General features: G+C 37.8%; 1 protein-coding gene across 6 annotated transcripts; it reads left to right on the forward strand.

Moving 5' to 3' along the window:
- Nucleotides 1-1,542: 1,542 nt before the first annotated feature.
- On the forward strand, nucleotides 1,543-6,198 carry LOC110610274 (pentatricopeptide repeat-containing protein At4g33170). 6 transcript variants are annotated; one of them, XM_021750116.2, is made up of 4 exons: nucleotides 1,543-5,009; nucleotides 5,090-5,220; nucleotides 5,363-5,516; nucleotides 5,653-6,198. In XM_021750116.2, the coding sequence occupies exon 1, from the start codon at nucleotides 1,602-1,604 to the stop codon at nucleotides 4,644-4,646; it is 3,045 nt and encodes a 1,014-aa protein (XP_021605808.1). In that variant the 5' UTR covers nucleotides 1,543-1,601; the 3' UTR covers nucleotides 4,647-5,009; nucleotides 5,090-5,220; nucleotides 5,363-5,516; nucleotides 5,653-6,198. The 6 variants fall into 6 exon arrangements, with proteins under 6 accessions (XP_021605808.1, XP_021605810.1, XP_021605809.1 ...); XM_021750118.2 differs by having other exon boundaries at nucleotides 5,138-5,220; XM_021750117.2 differs by having other exon boundaries at nucleotides 1,543-4,642; nucleotides 4,903-5,009; nucleotides 5,090-5,516.
- The last annotated feature ends 19,079 nt before the right edge of the window (nucleotides 6,199-25,277 follow it).

The raw sequence follows: 25,277 nt of genomic DNA on the forward strand, positions 1-25,277 counted from the left end.
TTAGTCCGGACAACAACCAAAGGGATCTAAATCTGGTTGTATTTTCTCCATGCTCTATTTTTTTCTATTGAAACCATCGGCCATTTAAATTGCGATCGATATTTCAGCCTGATAAAATCTCTAGAGAAAACTAAGAAGGTTCAAATTGCGATCCATATTTCAGTCTGATAAAATCTCTATAGTAAACTAAGAAGGTTTTAAACACCACCGACAAAAAATACTAGAGATACATTGAAAGTAACCTGCAAATATTTTAAGACAAAAGACCATAAACAAAACTCACAACTGCCTCAGCCATCACCAATAGAACGTCCAAGTCTCCACTGTTAACTTTAACTATCATTATCATTGCCTTTAATACTACAATGTGAGAGAGAAACTTTTTTTTCTTTCAAATTTACCTTTAAAAATTACTTTTTCAACCATAAAAGAGAAGGGCATTTTAGATATTTTGCAACTTTCTTGACGATTAAAATTGATAAAACGTCATATAATAGTTTTTTTAGAAAAATATTAATATTTAGTTTTTATATTATAAAAAAATTCATTGGTCATATAACTTTAAAAAAAATATATAAAAAAATCTATTAATTAATTTTTTTAATTTTAATCATTAAACATTATAAAAATTTTTAAAATATTTTCAATAAAGAGTGACTAAATAAAATTAAAATTAAATAGTAAAATATTTAATAATTAAAATTAATAAAGTGATTAATTAATAATAATAATCTAAAATTCAGAAAAATAGGATTTACAGTACCTTCTCTGAACTAAAGAAAAACTTGATTTGTGAGGAGGGTGTCTCCCTTTTTTTATTCTGCATTTTTATCCCGTCTTTTCATTGGCGTGTCACGACCTTTCTGCCACAGGACCACACTTACTGTCGTACGGGTCTGTACGTATGGATAATGTAGCGACCCTCTCTGTGTCAGGCGGCCGTTTAATTTCCTCCGGCGGGTGAATGGACAGGGTTACGAAATGACCAGGCTTATTGTCCTTTCTTCTCATGACAGGGTTGGAGAGAAGTGGACTGATCCAAGTGGAGATTCGATCTCAGGGCCCACTGGACTGAGCCGATCTGACTGGGGAGTCTGAACGGATCCTGGTCTTAAGGCCGAACGGGCCGATCCTGGTTCATTTAAAAGACCGAAGGGCTTCCAAGTGATGGACTGTCGTTATGGGCCTGACTCTAAGACCGGGATGAAAAAATCCAGCGGTCATCAAATAATTTTTAAAATATCATAGATATATTAATATATTTTTTAAAATTAATAAATTAATTAATAAATTTCTTCATAATATGTGATCTAAATAATAATTTTTTTTAAATCATAAAAATATTTGAAGATATTTTTAAAAATCAATAGATTTAGTTAGTTTAATTAAATAAAAGGGTAAATTATTATTATATTTTTGAGGTTTAACCTAACTATTGCTCATTTCATGAGTTTTTTTTACAATGCATTCTCTTCTTCACGGTATCCCTATATTTTGGCTATTTTAATTAGTTAAAGTTAAATATTTGTAATTTTCCCAATATAAAAAGACAAGCTATATGAAGTTTGGAGGGAAGCCATACTGCTCCAACTCCACTCGAGATGCTTATGCTCTTGCGATCCATTCTGAGACCCCTTTGTATCTTCTTCACCTCTGCCAAATCTACATCCTCTTGCTCTCTTTGCCATCCATTTCGCTCCCATTTTTCCTCTCTCGTAGATCCTGTCTCTCTGCCCCGCTCACCTTCTCAATCCTCCTCTTCCTCTCAATGCTTCTCTCTCCTCCGCACCGCCGTCTCCACCTCCAACTTGCCTCTCGGCAAGTGCATTCATGCAGGTATTATTACCTCTGGCCAAACTTCAGATCGTTTCTTGGTCAACAACCTCATTTCTATGTACTCCAAATGCGGGTCCCTCACCTCCGCTCGCCAATTGTTCGATAGAACTCTTGACCGAGACCTCGTTACCTGGAATTCCATCTTAGCTGCCTATGCGCAGTCAGCGGATTCTGATTTGGACCATGTTAGAGAGGGTTTTAGCCTTTTTCGTCTTCTTCGAGGGTGTTTTGTTTCCACTAGTAAGATGACTCTGGCTCCTATGCTGAAGCTGTGCTTACTTTCTGGGTACGTTTGCGCTTCTGAGGCAGTTCATGGGTATGCAGTGAAAATAGGTTTAGAGTGGGATATGTTTGTTTCGGGAGCCCTTGTGAATATCTATTCTAAATTTGGTTTAGTTAGGGAGGCTAGAGTTATATTTGAGAGAATGCAGGAGAGGGATGTGGTGTTGTGGAATGTAATGCTCAAGGCATATGTGGAAAGTGGTATGGAAGAAGAGGCACTTAGTCTCTTCTCAGAGTTTCATCAGAGTGGCTTGCGTCCTGATTATGCTAGTGTTTGCTGTGTTATCAATGGGATATCTGATATTTGTTCCCATACAGGAAAGAAGTACATGGAGCAGATTCAAGCCTATGCAACTAAATTATTGTTCTATGATGATAATAATTCAAATGTGGTTATGTGGAATAAGAAATTGTCAGAGTATCTCCAAGCTGGTGAATATTGGGATGCTGTTAGTTATTTTATAGATATGATTAGATCATATGTGAAATATGATAATGTGACATTAGTCGTGGTGTTGGCTGCAGCAGCTGGTACAGATAACCTAAGGTTGGGGCAACAGATTCATGGTATGGTTTTGAGATCAGGTTTTGATTCTGTGGTATCTGTTGCGAATAGTGTTATCAATATGTACTCAAAGCTGGGATTTGTATCTTTTGCAAAGAAAGTGTTTACTGGCATGAATGAACTGGATTTGATTTCATGGAACTCAATGATATCTTGTTTTGCACAGAATAATTTAGAACAGGAGTCAGTAAATCTACTTATAGGTCTATTGCGTGATGGGCTTCTACCAAATCATTTCACGTTGGCAAGTGTGCTAAGAGCTTGCTCCTCAATTGCAGAGGGGTTGTATCTTAGTAAGCAGATTCATGTTTGTGCAATAAAAACCTGTACGATTGCTGACACTTTTGTTTCAACTGCTCTTATAGATGTTTACTCAAGAAGTGGGTTAATGGCAGAGGCTGAATTTCTGTTCAAAAATAAAAATGAGTTTGATTTGGTGACATGGAATACAATGATGTCTGGGTACATAACTAGTAATGATATTCATAAAGCATTGGAACTTTTTGCTTTGATGCATAAAAGGGGAGAGAGTTGTGATGAGATCACATTAGCGACTGCTGCTAAAGCCTGTGGTTGCTTGGTGTGGTTGGAACAAGGGAAGCAAGTTCACGCTCATGCAACAAAGTTAGGTTTGGACTCAGAGTTATTTGTAATTAGTGGTATTCTTGATATGTATATCAAATGCGGAGACATGGAAAATGCATATTTGTTGTTTAATGATATTCCTAAGCCTGATGATGTTGCATGGACAACTATGATATCAGGATGTGTTGAAAATGGAGATGAAGACCGTGCACTTTCTATATACCATCAGATGAGGCTCTCTGGAGTTCTACCTGATGAATATACCTTTGCTACCCTTATTAAAGCCAGCTCTTGTCTAACAGCATTGGAACAGGGGAGACAAATTCATGCAAATGTGATCAAGCTGGATTGTGCTTCAGATACTTTTGTCGGGACTTCACTCATTGATATGTATGCCAAGTGTGGGAACATAGAAGATGCATATTGTTTATTTAAAAGAATGGATGTGAGAAACAATGTCTTGTGGAATGCCATGTTGGTAGGTCTAGCTCAACATGGACATGGTAGAGAAGCCCTTCACCTCTTCCAAGTCATGAAATCTCATGGTATTCAACCTGACAGAGTTACCTTTATTGGTGTCCTTTCTGCCTGTAGCCATTGTGGGTTAGTCTCTGAAGCTTATGGGCATTTTTATTCAATGCAAAAAGATTATGGTATTCATCCTGAGATCGAGCATTATGCTTGTCTTGTTGACGCCCTTGGCCGTGGAGGGCAAGTTATGGAGGCGGAGAAACTGATCTTATCAATGCCCTTTGAAGCTTCTGCTTCGATGTACAGAGCCTTGCTAGGTGCTTGTCGTGTTCTAGGGGATATGGAAACTGGAAAAAGGTTGGCAACCAAGCTAATGGCCTTGGAGCCATCTGACTCATCAGCGTATGTTTTATTATCTAATATTTATGCTGCAGCCAACCAATGGGATGGTGTAACTAATGCTAGGAGAACAATGCAGAGGAAGAATGTAAAGAAGGACCCAGGGTTTAGTTGGATAGATGTGCAGAACAAAGTGCATTTGTTTGTGGTGGGTGATAGATCCCATCCTGAGGGTGACTCAATATATGGTAAGGTGGAGGATATGATGAAAAGGATCAAAGCTGAAGGATATGTTCCTGATACAGATTTTGTGCTACTTGATGTGGAGGAAGAGGAGAAAGAGTCTTCCCTATATTACCATAGCGAGAAGTTAGCGGTTGCATATGGACTGCTAAGCACTCCTCCATCCAGCAGGATTAGAGTGATAAAAAACCTCCGTGTCTGTGGAGATTGCCACAATGCTATTAAATTAATATCAAAGGTCTATCAGAAAGAAATTGTGTTGAGAGATGCAAATCGTTTCCATTGTTTCAAAAATGGAAGCTGCTCCTGTGGTGATTATTGGTAATTTTAAAATTGACATCTTCTTGATAATCCTTCAACAATGAATTTTCTCCTTTTACTGGTGGCACCACAACTGAGCCACCATAACATGCTTGTTCATTATAACCAGTGATTTGTTTGCATGAATATATTTATCAAGCAAGAAAGGCTCGAGAATATTTATTTGCCAAGGCATGGACCTAAGCTCTAATCCGTCTGCTGGTCTTTACTTTCTGCGTTGAATATGTTATTCCATTGCTAATTCTTATTCACTTTCTCAGGTGATATTTTTCTTTTGGATTTTGAATTTGATTTCTTAGAAGGCAGTAAATTTGGGCTACACATCTCCAAAATTTTATGAACTGCTTCAACTTCTTCTAACATTTGGGTAACGGAAATATTTCAGTTGTCAGTTTCCCTTAGTTTCATTAGCTGCCAATTTTTTTACATTTGTTTTTCTGGTTACAGAGAGCTAGGCAAATTTGTGCCTCATTTTTGTTGATACAATTGGTACAGGTAAAGTGATTGAAAGATTTCTGAAGAAAGTCCCAGTATTAGCGCATTTCACAGTGTCATATGTTACTGGTTCCAGTACATCGGTAAGGTGACACCTAAAGAACAGAAGGAAATGCTGGAATCCTTTTGTTCAGGAAGGGTGTATGGTCTTGTATATCATAAATTATTTCTTAAAGTTATTGCATTTGAATACCTAATAACCAATGAATATGCCTATATATACAGGTTAAGCTTTTTTTGCCACTGATGTGTTGAGGGAGGGAATTCATGTGCCAAAGTGCTCGTGTAATATTTTGAATTGACCAAGATAGTCTGCGGTTATTTCAAAACTCAGACATGCTAGACAAAATGATTTCCAACATATCATTATGCTTGAGAGGTGATATCCTCTCCATCCTCATATTTCATTGTTCTTTTGTGTATTTGTGTGTAGTGGTTTGTTGATTGTGTAATTATGCTGTAACATTTAGTGTCAATGAAGGCTGAGAAAGAAGTAAATGTTTGTGTATATGCAGGGCAAACGTGAAACAAAGGGATTATTTGATTTCATCCTGAGTGAATGTCTGGTGACAAATGCAACTATAAATAGTGATCCTTGATGTATAGGCTTTGAGAGCATGTATTGCTTAGGGAACCAAGCAATATATTGTGATACTGCTCTAGTGTTCAGCCTGACATTGAGCATTAAGCTTGTTTTGTCGATTCCCTTGGCCGTGCAGGGCATGTTCAAGAGGCAGAGAAACTGATCTTATCAATGCCCTTTGAAGCTTCTGCTTCAATGTACAAGTCTTGCTAGGTGGTTCTTGTGTTTTGGGAGATATGGATACTGGAAAACAAGTCTAATCTGACTCATCAGCATGTGTTGTATTATTTTGATATCTATGCTTCAGCCAAGCATATGGGATGGTGTAACTAATGCTAGGAGAACAGTGCGAAGGAAGAATGTACAGGAGGATCCTGGCTTAATTGTATGGATGTGAAGGATAGAGTGAATTTTCTTTTTGTCTTGTTTAAAATAAAGGGATCATTATTATCATAACGTTATAATTTAATTAAACTAATTAAATTGTCTCTCTATTTTATATATTAAATTAAAATGTTCTTCTAATTTAATTCTATTAATCTTTTATCTCTTTTCTCGTTGTTAGTCCCTTTTATCTCTTTTCTCGTTGTTAATCAAATTGTTAATTTCATAATTATCCTCCAATACAACTTTCATCCACTCTCCTTTCTCAATAAGCTGATGGCGATGCCCTCTCCTTTCTCTATTTAGCCTCTTGCCTTACTCCCTCTTTGAGATGATCTCAATTCACTCTCTTGTTTTTCATTCTTCGGTGTTAGCTTGTTTCCTTCTATTATCAGCATCACCATTCGATTCTTCACTCTCATTTTTCTCCCTCCGCATTTAGTTTCTCCTATATAGTATTGCTTTCCATCTTCTTAGTTGAATCTCACCAAATTGAAAAGAGAAGTTGATAATCTCCGATTTCTCTAGCGATTTTTTGGTTCTAACTTGATTGGGGCTCTCTATTACCTCACGCCTTTTCTCAATCCGCAGCAAAATAGGAAATGCAGCAAGATAAACAGGGTTGTGAAGAAGAGAAGGAAATTTGACTTGATTGACGCTCCCTTAATTTGTATGGTTTGATTATTTCCAGGTAGAATGTGCTTGGTTTTTGGTTGAACTATTTTTTATGTTTTTTAGATTGTATAAAGGAATTCTTTCTTGATTTTTGGTAAAGTTGGACATGTATCTTTGCTTGCTGGTTTTAGATGCTTAGGTGTTGAACTGGTTGGAGGCATTTCATGAAGTGGGTTTTATTTTTCATTGCTTTTTTTTTGTGTCCGGTTAATATTTTAAGAAGATATTATGAGCAAACTCATACTTTTTTCTGTATATTATTTTTTTACCAATTTTTTTGTTAATTAGAATATTTTATAATTGATAATATTGATGGAGAATTCAGTTCCAACAGCTATTTTTTTTTAATTTTCTTTTTTTTAAGTTACAGTACAAGGATTATCTCATTTGAATCCAGAAGATGGTTGTTGCTTGCAAATGGAGAAGATGAATTTTTGTTTGTTGACATTGCCATCAAAGGTAATTTAGAGATTTTTCTATAGACTAACGGCTAACATGATTTAAATTTGACGGATATCTTTTAAATTAATTTGATAATTAATAAAATTAAATTAAAAAAATATTTTAAATTAATTTAAAAAACTCGAAAACATTTTAGTTAGTTTTGTTAAATTATAAAAACATTATAGAAATTATTTCTAAAATAAAAAGTAAGAATTCATTTATATTTTTTATAAAATAAATTATATAGTAAAAAATTAAAAAATGAAAATTATGTTCCTCAATTTTATAATTAGTTACAATTTGATCCTTTTACTTTCATCTTTTTGTCTCTTCCATCTCTCTGACTCTCTCCTTATCTTTATCTCTCCTAGAGAGAGAAGTGAGATAAAAATATTAAATTAATGGATAAACTATAAATAATTTTAAAAATTTAAACTGTAAATAATTATAATATTGAGATTAAATAATAATTTATTTTAATTAACAAATTCTGAAGAGCTGCAATACTAACACCGCCAGCATGCCACACGTGTCAAATAATGCAGTGACTTGACCACCTACATCATCTCCTATTAATTTTGGAAACCCTAGAAAATGCTTCACTTTGAACCTTACCAACAAACTTAGATCCATTAAGCACCACCATCATGTCTCCTGCACCTGCAGCACCAACCCCTCTTCTTGTCAACGAAGCGATCTTCGTGTCCATGGTTAAAGCAAAATATAATTATCAATGAAATAAAAATAAAATTACAATAGAAAAATGGAATGCTAAACAAAAATAATGCATTGAATTCAGTGGCGGAGTCTCTTCTCTTTGGTAGGGCACCGGCTATGCTGCTGCAGCACCATCGGCTGCACCGCTGCGACACCTTCATCCCCTTTCAAAGCATTTTTCGGTCGCCGATACGGCACGTGGCCCTTACCGTACCTTCTCTCCGCCCCTGATTAAATTTTTCTTATATAATTTAAGAATTTATAATAATTTTTTTTATTATTTCAATAATATTCTGTGATTATTTATACCGTTAATTTCTTATATAATTTAAAAATTTATAATAATTTTTTTTATTATTTCAATTATATTCTGTGATTATTTATACAGTTAAAAATTAATGAAATTATCACATCACATACCATATTAATGCCACCATATTATAATTTTAAGGTAAAATTGATAATAATTTAAAATTTTAAAATGAAATTATAATAAAATTAAAAGTATAAATTTTTAATAAATTATTTATTTTATTATTATTATTTTTTAAAATTTACTCTAAATATTAGTATAATTTAAAAAAAATGATAAATTAATATTATATTTGAGGGTTAAAAGAATAATTAAAAAAATATATTAAAAAATTATTTTATCATTTTTAAATTAAATCATATTAAATATTATTTTAAATTATTTTTAATATTTTATAACTAATAAAATTATTTTTTAATAATAATTTTAAATATAATATTAAATAGTAAGTATTATTGATAAAAATTAAAAAAATTGAATAATAATAATTTTTAAATATAATTAATAGTGAAAAAAATAACTTATAATTTTGTAAGTTTTAATTATACAAGGGTGGGTGCATTTGTTCATTTGATCATACATTTAAAAAAATAAAATTTAATTAGTAAAAAATAAATATAGAGTAAAATTGTAATAAAAATAAAATATAAAATTTTTTATAATTAATTTTAAATTTTATTAACGTAGTATAGTGATATAGTGTTGACGTGACAGTGATATACTATTATATAAGTTTTTTAACGGCATAAATCTCGGTACTATACAATTAAAATAAATTTAAAATGTTATATTTTAATTAAAAAAATTATAATAAAATTAAAAATACAGATTTTGTTTTACTATTAACTCATAATTTAAATAATTTAAAAGTTTAAAAGTTTACTTTTATGATTTAGTTAAATAATTAGATTAGATTAAGTAATTCCAGCAGGATTTGGCTAGATGAATATATTAAATTATATTTTAAAAATTATCTTGAAAAAATATAATTAAATTGGCCAATTAAAATATATAAAAAATAAAAAAAACTTCAAATTTTATAGAAAAGAAAAATAAAATTAAGAAATTCAAATAATTTAAAATTCTAAAAGTTAAGTTTTTAGCAGTATTAAGTTAGATGATTAGAGTAAATTATTTTAATTTTATTTAGATGATTAGATTAGATCCTATTATAAAGATAAATATTAAATTAAAATTAACCAATTAAAATTTTGAAAAATAAAAAAAAACTTAAATTCTCTAAAAAGAAAAAAAAAAGGATATTGAATATAAAAAAGTTTTAACAACTTTCTCTTTGTTTGAGCTTTAATATATATATATATATATATATATATAATTAAATAATTGAAAATTTTAAAATTAATTTTTTAGAAAGATTAGATTAGATGATTAAATTAAATTATGTTACTCTTACCAGAATTAAATTAAATAATTAGATTATATTACATCTTAAAAATTGTAAATTATCATATTATAAATTAAATATTAAATTAAAACTGGTCAATCAAAATTTTGAAAAAATAAAAAAAAATCTTTAAAAAGATGAAAAAAAATAAAATGCTCAACATAAAGAAGATATTGAATTTTCTCTTTGTTTCAGCTTTAATATAAATATATAGATTGCTAACAATTATATTATAAATTAAATATTAAATTGAAATTGACCAATCAAAATTCTGATTTTTTTTAAAAAAACTTAAAATTCTTAAAAAAAAAGAAAAAATTAGAATATTAGATACACAAAAAATAAGATTTAATTTGGGATATAGTGCAGCGCTAATTCATGATCTAGCCACTGACATGTGCAGATTAAAAATTTTATTCTGGATTTTACGAAAATTAACTCGGAATATAATTTATTTATATTAAATTCAAAACGTCAAAAAAATGCAGAACGTTTCATAAATTCTTAAAAAAATAATTTAATTATTTTAGCTTAATAAAATCATAAAAAATTGTTTTTTTACAAATAATTTTAATATTTAAAATTATTAAAAATAATAATATTTAACTCCTAAAAGTAATATTTTAATATTTCAATACTTTATTTATGTAAATTTTATTTGATAAAAATAATAATATTTAACTCCTAAAAGTAATATTTTAATATTTCAATACTTTATTTATGTAAATTTTATTTGATAAAAAAATCCATCTATTTCATAATATTTTTTATATCGATTTTGCCATTAAATAGATTAAAAAATAATTATTATTTTTAATTAAGGGATAAAAATTTTCTATTAATTTTACAATTGTATTTATATTTAATATTAATTTCATTTTCCAATAATTATCATTTTAGATAATTTTTTTAAATTATTTGTTAAATTTTAAAATAATATTAATTATTATCGATACAGCTAAAATGAAATTGTGCTGCGATTGATCAATCTGAAAAAATAGATAGTGGTAGGACAGCCACTTTAATGCTCAATTTAGTAAACTGAAAAAATGATAAATATAAAAAATTGTTTAAAATTCAAAAATAGTTGGTAAGAATTGCGTATTTTGATATCTGCGATCATTAGTTTTTATACTGTAAGAAAATGGAGTTAATTATCGTAACTCCTAAAATCCGGTTAGTACCGGTTAATTGATAGGGAATTTCTTAATTATAGGTATAATGGAAATCTGTTGGATTGCGCTCTCTCTAATGGTAACTTCTTGTGGAGTCTCGTTCCGTAGTTGAGGGGACGAATCTTACTGACACCTGAAGTATCCGAGTATTTTTTCTCTCGGTGGGATCCAGTACTCTGATAAGACCATTGCCACGTGATCCTGTCTCCGAGTGCCAACACATGGCCTACTTTAGGCGATTATTATGTAATATCAGAAGTCTTCCGCCGGTTTTCGATTCTTTAAAGGTTACAATTGTTCTCCATGGTTTTGCGACTAACACTCGATCATGTGTCTGGCGGTTATCCCTCATGGCACTTTTTGATAGAAACTCGCCTTTGTCTTTTGAGACTAATGGACTCGCCTAACAGTTACTTGCCTTGTGGCGATTTTCAGCAGAAAACTTGCTTTTGTCTTTTAGGACTAATATCCGAAAACTCGCCTAATGGATATTCGCCTTGCGGTTATTTTTGGTAAAAAACTTGTTTTTGTCTTTTAGGACTAACGCCTGATAACTCGCCTGGCGAATACCCACCTTGTGATGCTTTTTGACATAAACTTGCTTCAGTTAGCGGGACTAATACCCAAAGACTCGCCTAGCGGTTACCCGCCTTCTGGCGCTTTTTGGTAAAAAACTTGTTTTTGCCTCCCGCATTGTGGCGCTTTTCGGTAGAAACTTGCCTTTGTCTTTTGGGACTAACACCGGAAGACTCTCCTAACGGTTACCCGTCTTGTGCCACTTTTCGGCAGAAACTTGCCTTAGTTAGCGGGACTAATACTCGAAGACTCACTTGGCGATTACTCGCCTTGTAGTGCTTTTTGGCATAAACTTGCCTTTGTCTTTTGGGACTAATACCCTAAAACTCGCCTGGCGGTTATCCACCTCGTGGCCGGACATAAAATGCCTTGGAGACTTTTTTGTGAGACAGGACTAACACCCGGTCACGTGGCCTAGGCATGAAATGCCTTAGAGATTTTTTTGCAAAATGGGGCTAATACTCGGTCACGTAGTGTAATACCCAGCTAGACTCCGGTATCGAAATTCCTACCGTCCGGTGGAATCTCGGATGTCGGAGGCCTCTAGTAGGGTAAAACCATATTTTTATAAAATGTTTTAATGTGTTTTATGTTTTAAGCATGAAAGAAAATGAGTTTTTGCATGAAAATAGCATTGGAGGAAAACTCAGGTTCGGCCGCCGAACCTCAAGTTCGGCCGCCGAACATGGCATGCATGCGGAGGCACATTCGGTCCCCGAACGTGGTCTGGCCAGCCACTATAAAAGGGTCCCTTAGCCGAAAACGGGCGAGCTTTTTTTCCCATTTTTGGCCAAGGTGAGCTCTCCGCCGTCCCTCACCCATCTTTGATGTTTTTCCTCTAGATCTTTCAAGATTTTCATTTGTTTTAACCTTGTTTTGAAGATTTGAGCTTTTGAGCAAAGTTTTGGAACTTGGAAGTTCAAGGACCCTCTCTCTCCCACCTTCGAGTTTTTGGTCGTCTCTCTCTCGATCTTCAAGAGGTAAGAGCCGATCTTAAGCTCATTGCATGTTTAAAGTAAGTTTTAAGTAGATCTATGGGGGTAGAATGCATGTTTAGGTTATGGTTATGTTTATGGGTCTAAATGTATGTTCTTGAGCAATGTGGATGCTTGATGTGTTGTAGATGGGGTTTGTGTTGTTGTGAGGCCCCTAGGAACATGTATGCTTGGGTTTGTGTGTTGTAGAATAGGTTTGATGCATGTTTGGAAGGTTTGGAGGCGAAAATGTGCAAATGGAGCCAAGTTTCTGCCCTTTGGCAGAAACCAGGTTCGGCAGCCGAAGGACTTTCGGCCGCCGAACATGGCTGGGGAGGCAGCCTTTCGGCTGCCGAAGCTTGCCCCCGAAAGAAGACTTTCGTCTCTGTCGGGCAGTTTTGATCGCCGAAAGTGCCGCCGAACATGCATGAGTTTCGTCTCTGTCTGGGAGTTTCGGCCGCCGAAGGTGCCGTCGAACCTGCCTGACTTTCGGCTCTGGAGGGACTTTCGGCCGCCGAACCTGCCGCCGAAAGTGCCCTGTCCAGGCCTCTTTTGCATGTTTATCTATGATTGTTTCATGATGTTTTAGGGGGTTTTTGGGGAGTAGTTTATAGTTATATTCAGGTATGTTTGGTCCCTCATTTGAGTCCACCTTTGTAGGTTCGGACCCGAGGAACCGAGGACCCCAGCAGTGAGTTTAGCTGCTTCGGTATTGCCAGAGTCAGCCAGAGGTGAGTGGAACTAAACTTAATCTTTTAAATTGAGAAATTAAATGTTTTATCATGTTTCATGCATCATGGTTATGCAATAGGATGATTGCACTAGTTTTCACGAATATGCCGCATTGCATCGATTGTTGTTGATGTGGGTGAATATTGGATGACCCAATTAGTCCATGACAGGAAGACCAGGACCCCATTCTACGGCCTGGCACGGTTAGGGACTCGAAGACCAGGAGCCCAGAGGAGGCCCTGGGACAATGGTAAGTAATGTATGTTATGACAGGAAGACCAGGACCCCATGCTACGGCCTGGCACAGAGTTAGCTTGGACTAATTGGTGACAAGTTCACCCAACCCTTATGTGAATTGTCTGTGTTATGATGCATTTCATTGGAGCATGTTTGATAATATGTTTTATGGTTCTACTCACTGGGCTTTTAGCTCACCCCTCTCCCTTTACCCCCAGGCTTGCAGGTACGGTATAGAGCAGGAGTCCGGATAGAGTAAAGAAGTCATGTTTATGTAATAGCTAGCAATGGACATGATCAAATTGTAATGTAATGTCTTAATCAGTATAGATATGTAACGAGATAATGTTTATGGATGTTAGAAGTGTGCTTGACCATAGATTGTTGTTATCCCTTTTAATACATGATCTTAGAAATTTTTATGATGATTATCTAAACCAACTCAGCATATGTTATGTCACCCATTGGGGGCATTGATGAGATTCCACAGAGGGATCAATGTTATGTTAATGTTTTATGCTCAGGTTGAGTTTGGTTGATGTATATGGAAAGAAAAGTTTTAAATTTTTATGTATGTTGTTGATCATGTATGGGATTATACAGGTTTACAGGTTATATGTCAGGCTTGCTACGGGTCCCGGCGGCCTTAAGCCGATCTGGATCCTAGCGCCGGTAGCAGTCCGATTTTCGGATCGTTACAGAATGGTATCAGAGCCCTAGGTTCATATGGTCGGACCTAGAGTGTCGGGCTCATAGATGTCATAGAAGGTCAAGCACAATAGGAAAGATCATGTCCACTAGGATAGGATGTGGAGTCCTGTCTTGTATGATGATGTGAAATGCCATGATAATATGCATGTGCATTAATGATATGTGATGTATGTGATGCGGGTTCATGTGTGCCCACATGAACCATGTTATGCTAATGTTTGTTTGTGATGTGCACTGTTTTTTCAAAAAACAGGATGAGAGGAACTCGTCGATCAGCAAGATTGACTGGAGTACCACCTGAGGATGAGGGCACGAGCGCCCGTCCTCCAGCATTGCCTAGGGCAATGTCTAGTAGGTCTAACCGAGAAAGAGCAGCAAGAGACCCTAGAAGGTCTTTGGATCTGGGTAGAAGCAGATCAGTCAGAGGAACAGTTCAGGGAGGGATGTCTGAGAGCATGGGGGATGATATGGATGTAGAGCAGAGGAGGGATGGCAGTCTGGGAGTTAGCATGTCAGAGGAAGGTATGGGAGAGTCCCAAGGAGGCACTTAGGCCTCGGAATTTGTTCAGCCACCCCAATACCCACACTTCTCACACCACCCCGGGTATTCGATGGGAGGTACATCGGATTACCCTAGCTTTACCCCTTATCCCACACAGATGCCATACCCACCTTACTACCCACCATACTCTCAGTACCCAATGTATCCACCTCCACCTACTATCCAAATCCAGCAAACCCTACCTCAGAAAATGTTGCACCACCTCCACCACCTACAGAACCAGCAGCCCCAGTTACTCAACCTTCTAGACCTAGCTCAGCCAGTGGGAGCAAGGTCAAGATGACCGATTACATAAAACTGGGTGCTCCTCAGTATGAAAAAGGGGATGACCCATTTGTGTATCTTGAAAGGGTTAAAGTAATCACAGATGAGATTGGGGCTGATGACAGTAGAGCCATTCAGATGGCCGGGTTCACGCTTAAGTGCAAGAAGGCACGGGAGTGGTTCAAGAATTATGTGAACCCGAGAGTGGACAGCATGTCTTGGGAGGAGTTTGCCAACGAATTTGCAGGATGGGCTTTTCCGATAGTTCAAGGGAGTTGAAGATGATAGAGTTTGAACAGTTGAGACAGACGGATGAAATGAGTGTAGAGGAGTACACCGACAGATTCTTGGAACTGTTGCCTTTTGCTGGGCAGAGTCTGGATACAGATTCGAAGAGGTCAAGGAGGTATGTTATGAAACTTCATTCCAGGTATTCCTCCTTGATCCAGTCCGTGGACAGGGAGAGCTTCCATGCCATAGTGGATATGGCCAGGAAAATGGAGGCCAGTGCCATCGTTCAGGGGACAGTTAAGCAGTCAGTGGCACAGTCTTCCGGTTCTAAAACTTCGGGTGGGGGAAGATTAGATCCCTCTACCCTGAGTGCAGCAACTTCAGGCAGTAAGAGATGGGGTAAGCCCAAGGGTAAGAAGAATAAGTTCTGGAGTAAAGTCAAGTCCAGTCTGGGATTTGAGAGTGGCTCAAGCTCTGGTGCGGATAATGCAGTTTGTGCGAGGTGTGGTAGGCCACACAAGGGAGTATGTCGGTTTGGGACGAACGCCTGTTTCAGATGTGGTCAGGAGGGGCATATGGCTCGAGATTGTTCAAGAGCAATCCCGGTGGCTCAGTCCCAACAGACAGCCTCAGGCAGTGTAGCGCAGCCAGCAGCTCCAGCCATGACTCAGGCCAGTGGCAGAGGTAGAGAGAGAGGGGCAGCCTCTTCTTCAGCGGGTTTCAGAGGTGAAGGTCCATCAGCTCCAGCACGGATCTTCACAATGACACAGCAGGAGGCAGATGCATCTAACACTGTGGTGGCAGGTAACTTAATAATTGGTTGTTCAGATGTGTATGCCTTGATGGACCCTGGTGCATCTCATTCTTTTATCGCTCCGAGAGCCGTGGGGAGGTTGGGTCTGATGACTTCTGGGTTAGAGTGTCCTCTCTGGGTCAGTGGACCCAAGTGTGATCCATCTGTGGCAGAGTCAGTCTGCCAGTGTAGTCCTGTGTTTGTTGAGGGGAGATGGTTGTCCGCCGACCTAGTGGTTCTAGATTTGACAGATTTTGACGTCATTCTAAGGATGGACTGGTTATCTACCCATGGTGCTACCTTGGACTGCAGGGACAAGGTAGTCAGGTTCAGAGGTCAGGATGGGTCTGAGGTCGTCTTCAGAGGAGACAGGAGGGGTACACCTAGAGGTATGATATCAGCTCTTCAGGCTCGTAGGTTGCTCAGGAGGGGATGTCAGGGGTATTTGGCTCATGTGAGAGAGCTTAGCAGTCAGGTTAGAGAACCCGCCTCGGTGCCAGTGGTTAGAGAGTTCTTAGATGTGTTCCTAGACGAGCTGCCAGGTTTACCACTTGCTAGGGAGATAGAGTTCGAGATAGAACTGATGCCTGGAACCCGACCGATCTCTATCCCTCCCTACAGGATGGCGCCAGCAGAATTGAAAGAGTTGAAGGAGCAGTTACAGGAGCTGGTAGACAAGGGCTTCATCCGACCGAGTACCTCACCCTGGGGTGCTCCAGTTTTGTTTGTGAGAAGAAGGATGGATCCCTTAGACTTTGTATCGACTACAGGCAGTTGAACAAAGTCACTACCAAGAACAAATACCCTTTGCCAAGGATCGACGATCTATTCGACCAGCTAGCTGGAGCGGGTTGTTTCTCCAAAATAGATCTGAGGTCCGGGTATCATCAGTTGAGGATCAGGGAAGAGGACGTGCCAAAGACAGCTTTCAGGACCAGATACGGGCATTTTGAGTTCCTTGTGATGCCGTTCGGGTTAGCCAACGCCCCTGCAGCATTCATGGACCTCATGAACAGAGTGTTTAGCCAATACCTGGATCACTTTGTTATCGTCTTCATAGATGATATCCTAGTGTATTCCAGGAATGCAGAGGAGCATGCCCATCATCTGAGGATGGTTCTACAGACCTTGAGGGAGCATGGCTTGTATGCCAAGTTCTCCAAGTGTGAGTTCTGGCTGAGGAGCATTTCATTCTTGGGGCATGTGGTGTCAGAAAATGGAATAGAGGTAGACCCCAAGAAGGTAGAAGCTGTGGCTAACTGGCCTAGACCCACTTCAGTGACAGAGATTAGAAGTTTTTTGGGTTTGGCAGGTTACTACAGGAGGTTCGTCCAGGACTTCTCGAAAATTGCAGCTCCTCTGACCAGGTTGACCAGGAAGAATCAGAAGTTTGTGTGGACTGACCAGTGCGAAGAGAGTTTTGAAGAGCTTAAGAAGAGGTTGACTTCAGCACCAGTGTTAGCTCTGCCAGCTAGTGATGCAGACTTTACAGTCTTTTGTGATGCGTCTCGTGTGGGACTGGGTTGTGTGCTTATGCAGAATGAGAGGGTGATTGCTTACGCTTCTAGACAGCTAAAGAAGCATGAGTTGAATTACCCCACACATGACCTTGAGATGGCAGCAGTAATCTTTGCACTCAAGATGTGGAGGCACTACCTCTATGGGGTAAAATGTGAGATCTTCACAGATCATAAAAGCCTGCAGTACATTCTGAGTCAAAGAGATCTGAACTTGAGACAGAGGAGATGGGTAGAGCTGCTGAGTGACTATGATTGCAAGATTCAGTATCATCCGGGTAAGGCGAATGTCGTGGCAGACGCCCTAAGCCGGAAGTCATTAGGCAGTCTATCCCACATCACGGCAGAGAGGAGACCAGTGATGAAGGAGTTTTACAAGCTCATTGATGAAGGTCTACAGTTGGAGTTGTCTGGTACAGGTGCCTTGGTTGCTCAGATGAAAGTGACACCCGTGTTTCTGGAGCAGGTGGCTCAGAAACAGCATGAGGACCCAGAGTTAGTAGAGATTGCCAGGACTGTTCAGTCAGGAAAAGACAGTGAGTTCCGATTCGACAGTAAGGGGATCCTCCGCTATGGGAGTTGATTATGTGTACCAGATGACATAGGGCTAAAAGGAGACATTATGAGAGAGGCTCATAATGCAAGATACAGCATTCACCCCGGAGCCACCAAGATGTATCAAGATCTGAAGAAAGTCTATTGGTGGCCAGCTATGAAGAGAAAAGTGGCACAGTTTGTGTCAGCCTGCGAAGTGTGTCAGAGGGTGAAGCTGGAACATCAGAAGCCGGCTGGAATGCTTAACCCGCTACCTATTCCAGAGTGAAAATGGGAGAATATAGCTATGGACTTCGTAGTGGGGTTACCGGCAGCGTCCAACAGATTGGACTCCATATGGGTGATTGTGGACAGACTCACCAAATCTGCTCACTTCATCCCTGTCAGGAGTGGCTATTCTGTGGACAAGTTGGCGCAGGTGTATGTTGATGAGATAGTCAGACTGCATGGGGTTCCTGTTTCTATAGTGTCAGATAGAGGACCCCAGTTCACCTCCAGGTTTTGGCGGAGTCTGCAGAATGCCATGGGTACCAGGTTGGATTTCAGTACTGCCTTCCATCCACAGACAGACGGACAGTCAGAGAGGACCATCCAGACCATAGAAGATATGCTAAGAATGTGTTTGCTGGACTTTGGCGGTTCTTGGAGGCAGCATCTACCTTTGGTGGAGTTTGCCTACAATAACAGCCATCATGCTAGCATCGGGATGGCTCCATATGAAGCTTTATATGGAAGGAAGTGCAGGTCACCTGTTTGCTGGGAAGAAGCTAGAGAAAAGGCCTTGGCAGGGCCTGAGCTAGTAGAGATCACCAGCAGGGTGGTACCCTTAATCAGAGAGAGAATCAAGACGGCTGCAAGCAGACAGAAGAGTTATGCAGACATCCGCAGAAGACTCGTAGAGTTTCAGGAGGGGGATCTGGTATTCTCAAGGTGTCTCCAATGAAAGGAGTGGTTCGCTTTGGAAAGAAAGGTAAACTAGCCCCGCGATACATCGGACCCTTTGAAGTCTCGCAAAAGATTGGGAATGTATTGTACAAGCTGGATTTACCTGCTTCAATGGAGAGAATCCATCCGGTTTTCCATGTTTCTATGTTGAGAAAGTTCGTGTCAGATCCGGGCAAGGTTCTTAGTGAACCTGATGTGTAGATCCAAGAAGATCTCACCTATGTGGAACAGCCAGTACGGATCCTAGACACCCAGATCAGGAAGCTGAGGAACAAGGAAATCCCGATGGTGAAAGTCCTTTGGAACCACCACAATCTGGAAGAGTGCACTTGGGAGACACGGGAGTCTATGCTCCGGCAATATCCTCATCTCTTTTAAGGTTAGTCTCTACGTGTTTTATGTGTATGTATGTTGTATGCCTTGCATGTGCTAGTTGAGGAACATTCGGGGACGAATGTTCTTAAGGGGGGGAGAATGTAATACCCGGCTAGACTCCGGTATCGGAATTCCTACCGTCCGGTGGAATCTCGGATGTCGGAGGCCTCTAGTAGGGTAAAACCATATTTTTATAAAATGTTTTAATGTGTTTTATGTTTTAAGCATGAAAGAAAATGAGTTTTTGCATGAAAATAGCATTGGAGGAAAACTCAGGTTCGACCGCCGAACCTCAAGTTCGGCCGCCGAACATGCATGCGTTGCGGGTGTGCTTTAGGCCCCCAAAAGCATAAGTGAGAGAAGTCCAGGTTCGGCCGCCGAACCTCAAGTTCGGCCGCCGAACATGGCATGCATGCGGAGGCACATTCGGCCCCCGAACGTGGTCTGGCCAGCCACTATAAAAGGGTCCCTTAGCCGAAAATGGGCCAGCTTTTTTTCCCATTTTCGGCCAAGGTGAGCTCTCCGCCGTCCCTCACCCATCTTTGATGTTTTTCCTCTATATCTTTCAAGATTTTCATTTGTTTTAACCTTGTTTTGAAGATTTGAGCTTTTGAGCAAAGTTTTGGAGCTTGGAGGTTCAAAGACCCTCTCTCTCCCACCTTCGAGTTTTTGGTCGTCTCTCTCTCGATCTTCAAGAGGTAAGAGCCGATCTTAAGCTCATTGCATGTTTAAAGTAAGTTTTAAGTAGATCTATGGGGGTAGAATGCATGTTTAGGTTATGGTTATGTTTATGGGTCTAAATGTATGTTCTTGAGCAATGTGGATGCTTGATGTGTTGTAGATGGGGTTTGTATTGTTGTGAGGCCCCTAGGAACATGTATGCTTGGGTTTGTGTGTTGTAGAATAGGTTTGATGCATGTTTGGAAGGTTTGGAGGCGAAAATGTGCAAATGGAGCCAAGTTTCTGCCTTTTGGCAGAAACCAGGTTCGGCAGCCGAAGGACTTTCGGCCGCCGAACATGGCTGGGGAGGCAGCCTTTCGGCTGCCGAAGCTTGCCCCCGAAAGGAGACTTTCGTCTCTGTCGGGCAGCTTCGGCCGCCGAAAGTGCAGCCGAACATACATGAGTTTCGTCTCTGTCTGGGAGTTTCGGCCGCCGAAGGTGCCGCCGAACCTGCCTGACTTTCGGCTCTGGAGGGACTTTCGGCCGCCGAACCTGCCGCCGAAAGTGCCCTGTCCAGGCCTCTTTTGCATGTTTATCTATGATTGTTTCATGATGTTTTAGGGGGTTTTTGGGGAGTAGTTTATAGTTATATTCAGGTATGTTTGGTCCCTTATTTGAGTCCACCTTTGTAGGTTCGGACCCGAGGAACCGAGGACCCCAGCAGTGAGTTTAGCTGCTTCGGTATTGCCAGAGTCAGCCAGAGGTGAGTGGAACTAAACTTAATCTTTTAAATTGAGAAATTAAATGTTTTATCATGTTTCATGCATCATGGTTATGCAATAGGATGATTGCACTAGTTTTCACGAATATGCCGCATTGCATCGATTGTTGTTGATGTGGGTGAATATTGGATGACCCAATTAGTCCATGACAGGAAGACCAGGACCCCATTCTACGGCCTGGCACGGTTAGGGACTCGAAGACCAGGAGCCCAGAGGAGGCCCTGGGACAATGGTAAGTAATGTATGTTATGACAGGAAGACCAGGACCCCATGCTACGGCCTGGCACAGAGTTAGCTTGGACTAATTGGTGACAAGTTCACCCAACCCTTATGTGAATTGTCTGTGTTATGATGCATTTCATTGGAGCATGTTTGATAATATATTTTATGGTTCTACTCACTGGGCTTTTAGCTCACCCCTCTCCCTTTATCCCCAGGCTTGCAGGTACGGTATAGAGCAGGAGTCCGGATAGAGTAAAGAAGTCATGTTTATGTAATAGCTAGCAATGGACATGATCAAATTGTAATGTAATGTCTTAATCAATATAGATATGTAACGAGATAATGTTTATGGATGTTAGAAGTGTGCTTGACCATAGATTGTTGTTATCCCTTTTAATACATGATCTTAGAAATTTTTATGATGATTATCTAAACCAACTCAGCATATGTTATGTCACCCATTGGGGGCATTGATGAGATTCCACAGAGGGATCAATGTTATGTTAATGTTTATGCTCAGGTTGAGTTTGGTTGATGTATATGGAAAGAAAAATTTTAAATTTTTATGTATGTTGTTGATCATGTATGGGATTATACAGGTTTATAGGTTATATGTCAGGCTTGCTACGGGTCCCGGCGGCCTTAAGCCGATCTGGATCCTAGCGCCGGTAGCGGTCCAATTTTCGGGTCGTTACACGTAGCCTGACGGATGCCTACCTTGTGGCCTAGGCATAAAATGCCTTATAAACTTTTTTGCAAAATGAGGTTAACCCCCCAATCGCGTGGCTTGGCGGATACCCGCCTTGTGGCCTAGGCATGAAATGCCTTAGAGATTTTTTTGCGAAATGGGGCTAACACCCAGTCGTGTAGCATGGTGGATACCTGTCTTGTGGTCTTAGTATAAAATGCCTTTTAAATATTTTGTGAAGTAGGATGAACACCCGGTCATGTGGACTGGCGAATACTCGCCTTGTAGTCTCAGCATAGAATTCCTTGTTTAGCGGGACTAACATCCGGATTATGGCATGGCAGAACCCACCTTGTAGCCTGGCATAAGATGCCTTTTAAAGTTTTTGTGAAGCGGGACTAATGCCTAGTCATGTGGCTTGGCGGATACCCGCTTTCTGGCTTTAGCATATAATGCCTTATTTAGCTGAACTAACATTCGGATTATGGCTTGGTGGAACTCGCCTTATGGCCTTAGTATAGAATGCCTTGTTTAGCTGGACTAATACTCAAATTATGGCCTAGCGGAACCCGCCTTGTGGCCTTGGTATAAGATGTCTTGTTTAGTGGGACTAACACCCGAATTATGGCCTGACAGAACCCACTTTTGGTTTCGGCATGAGATGTCTTGTTTAACAGAACTAACACCCGAATTATAGCCTGGCAGAACCTGCCTTGTGACTTTGACATTAAATGTCTTGTTTAGTAAGACTAACACCCGAATTATGGTCTGACGTAACCTGCCTTACGGTCTGGCATAAAATATCTTGTTTAGCGGGACTAATACCGGATTATAGCCTAGTAAAACTCGCATTGTAGCCTTGCCATTAGATGTCTTGTTTAATGGGACTAATATTCAGATTATGGTATGGTGAAATTCGCCATGTGGCCTGGCATAAGATACCTTATTTAGCAGGACTAATACCTGGATTATGGCCTGACGGAACCTGTCTTGTGGCATTTTCTTGTCTCCTTCCTATCCTCGCCTCTCTGACTTTTGATTTTGCTTTTGATTCGTCTTTTTGTCCTCTCTCAATGCTCGAACTTCATCATCCAGCCTTATATACTTTTGGGCTTTGCCCATTAGCCGTCAGTACGTAGCAATTGGGCTCTTAATTAGAGAACCCACGAACTTGATGTTGTGCGTTCCTTTTTTTTCAATGCTTCATATGCTATTTCATAATTTAATTCTTCCACTTGTATTGCTTCTGCATTGAACCGTGAAATAAAGGTTCTTAAAGACTCGCCCTCTTCTTGGCGAATCTTTCGCAAGTCAGAAGAGAGCTTTTTAAGAGGTATATAAGTAATAAACCTGAATTTAAATAATATAGCAAATTGTGTAAAGTTCTGAATGAACCTGAGCTCTAATGTTGGTACCATTTATGTGTCAAACCTGTGAGTGTTGACGAAAACACTCACCACAACATGAAATCATTAACATTCTAAAGCTGCATGGCTGTCCTAAAGATTGCCAGATGACTTCTGGGATTTGTTATTCAGTCGTATTTGTCCAAACTTAAAAGTTTGAACTTAGCAAAAAATGTCTCTACCAAAATCTCTTCTGAAAGGGGTGAGGCATCGTCCATCCCATAATCCTCCTTCTGATACCTTTGTATAGCCCTTATCAGCTTTCAGTCGATGTGCTTTAGAGTCTCGTCTGACGATTTTTCAGGTTGGCCTTACCTTTGGACTGCGCTTGGATCACTTCTGTTCGAGTTCTTGGGATATTAATGGAGGCATCCTCTCTTCCCCTGGGAGCCATAAATGAGGCCTCCTCCCGAGGCTTTTACTGCTCGAGAGTGGGCTGCAGCTTTTTTTTATGTATTGAAGCATTTGCTCATTATTTAGGTTACTCAGATCAAGCTCATTGACTATTGATGGAGTGTTTTATCCACTACTAGGAGTAGAGGAAATGATTATGCCCTTGTTGACAGCAGTCTTAGCAGCAGCTCGTGAATTTTTGGTCATTTTCGATAATAGAAAAGGGAATAGAAGATCGATTTTAGTCCAAATAAACAAAGAGAATTCAATGAATTTATTGACAACGAAATCAAATGATATGGCTGAAACAAAGTTCTGCTGTGATTGGTCAATCTAAAAAAAGAGAACGTGAGATGGTTGGCGTCTACTGTAGTCATTCTAACACTGAAGTCAGTAAACTGAAAAAAATGGCGAATATAAGAAATTGCTTAGAATTTAATAGTAGTTATGTAAGAATTGCGTACCTTGGTCTCTACAATCTTTAGTTTTTATACTGTAAGAAGATGAAATTAATTATCACAACTCTTGAAAATCCGGTTGGCATAGCCTAATTGATAGGGGATCTTGTGATTATAGATATAATGAAGATCTGTTAAATTGCATTCTCTAACGGTAACTTCCGGTGGAATCTCGCCCCATAGTCGAGGAGGCGAGTATTGCTGAGACCTGAAGTATTTGGATCTTCTTTTCTCTGGATAGGACCAAGTATTCTCTAATCAAACTCTTGCCACATAATCCTGTTTTTGAGTGTCTAGCACATGATTCTATTTTCGAGTATGAGATGGTTTACTTTGAACAATTATCGTATAATATTGATTATTTTTCTATATATTTTTATTTTAAGTCATTTTAATATTAATATGTAAAAAAAATCATTAAAAAGTATTTTAGATAAATTAATATAATTTTTAAAATTTTATATAATATCTGTTTGATTTAATTTCAGAATTAAAATTGATTTATTCTAAATTTTTAAATTAGCCATAAAGTAATATATATATATATATATTATTTAAATTTTTTAATAATAATAATAATAATAATAATAATAATAATAATAATAAAATATTAATAATAGTTAATTATAAAAAAATCTTATACTTTTTTATTCTGTTACAATTATCCCGATACATTGTTTTTATCAATTAAAATCTAAAATTTTAAAGTCGTTTAAATTATATTCTGTAGTTATTTATATGTTAAAAATTAACGAAATTGCTATATCACTCGTAATATCACTAAAATTTAAAGTAAAATAATAATTTAAAAGTTTAGATTAAAATTATAATAAAATTAAAATTATAGAATTTTTTGATAATTATCTATTTTATTAATATTTTTTTAGAAGATGAAAAAATATAAATTCAAATGAATTATAAATTTTTTTTAGCCAATTGACAAAGTCAGATTGCACAATTAAATATTTAATCTATATATTATTAATTTTTTTAAATATACTCTAAATATTAATATAATTAAAAATAATAATAAATTAAAATTTTACTTAAGAGTTAAAAAAATAATTAAAAAATCATAAAAAAATATTTTATTATTTTGAATATTTTAAATCGAATAAAGTTAAATATTATTTTAAATTATTTTTAATATTTCATGACTAACATATTTAATAGGACTATCTTCTTAACCATAATTTTAAAAAATAATGCTAAATAGTAAGTATATTAGATAGATTTAAAAAAAATTGATTGATAATAATTTTAGTGTAAGTAAAATAAAAAATTATTATTATAAAATAATTGATAAAAATTTTAAAAAATTAAATAATAATTTTTAAATATATTTAATAATAAAAAAAAATTT

Source organism: Manihot esculenta, chromosome 3 (genome assembly GCF_001659605.2).
Source record: "Manihot esculenta cultivar AM560-2 chromosome 3, M.esculenta_v8, whole genome shotgun sequence".
In the NCBI taxonomy this organism is placed as follows: domain Eukaryota; kingdom Viridiplantae; phylum Streptophyta; class Magnoliopsida; order Malpighiales; family Euphorbiaceae; genus Manihot; species Manihot esculenta.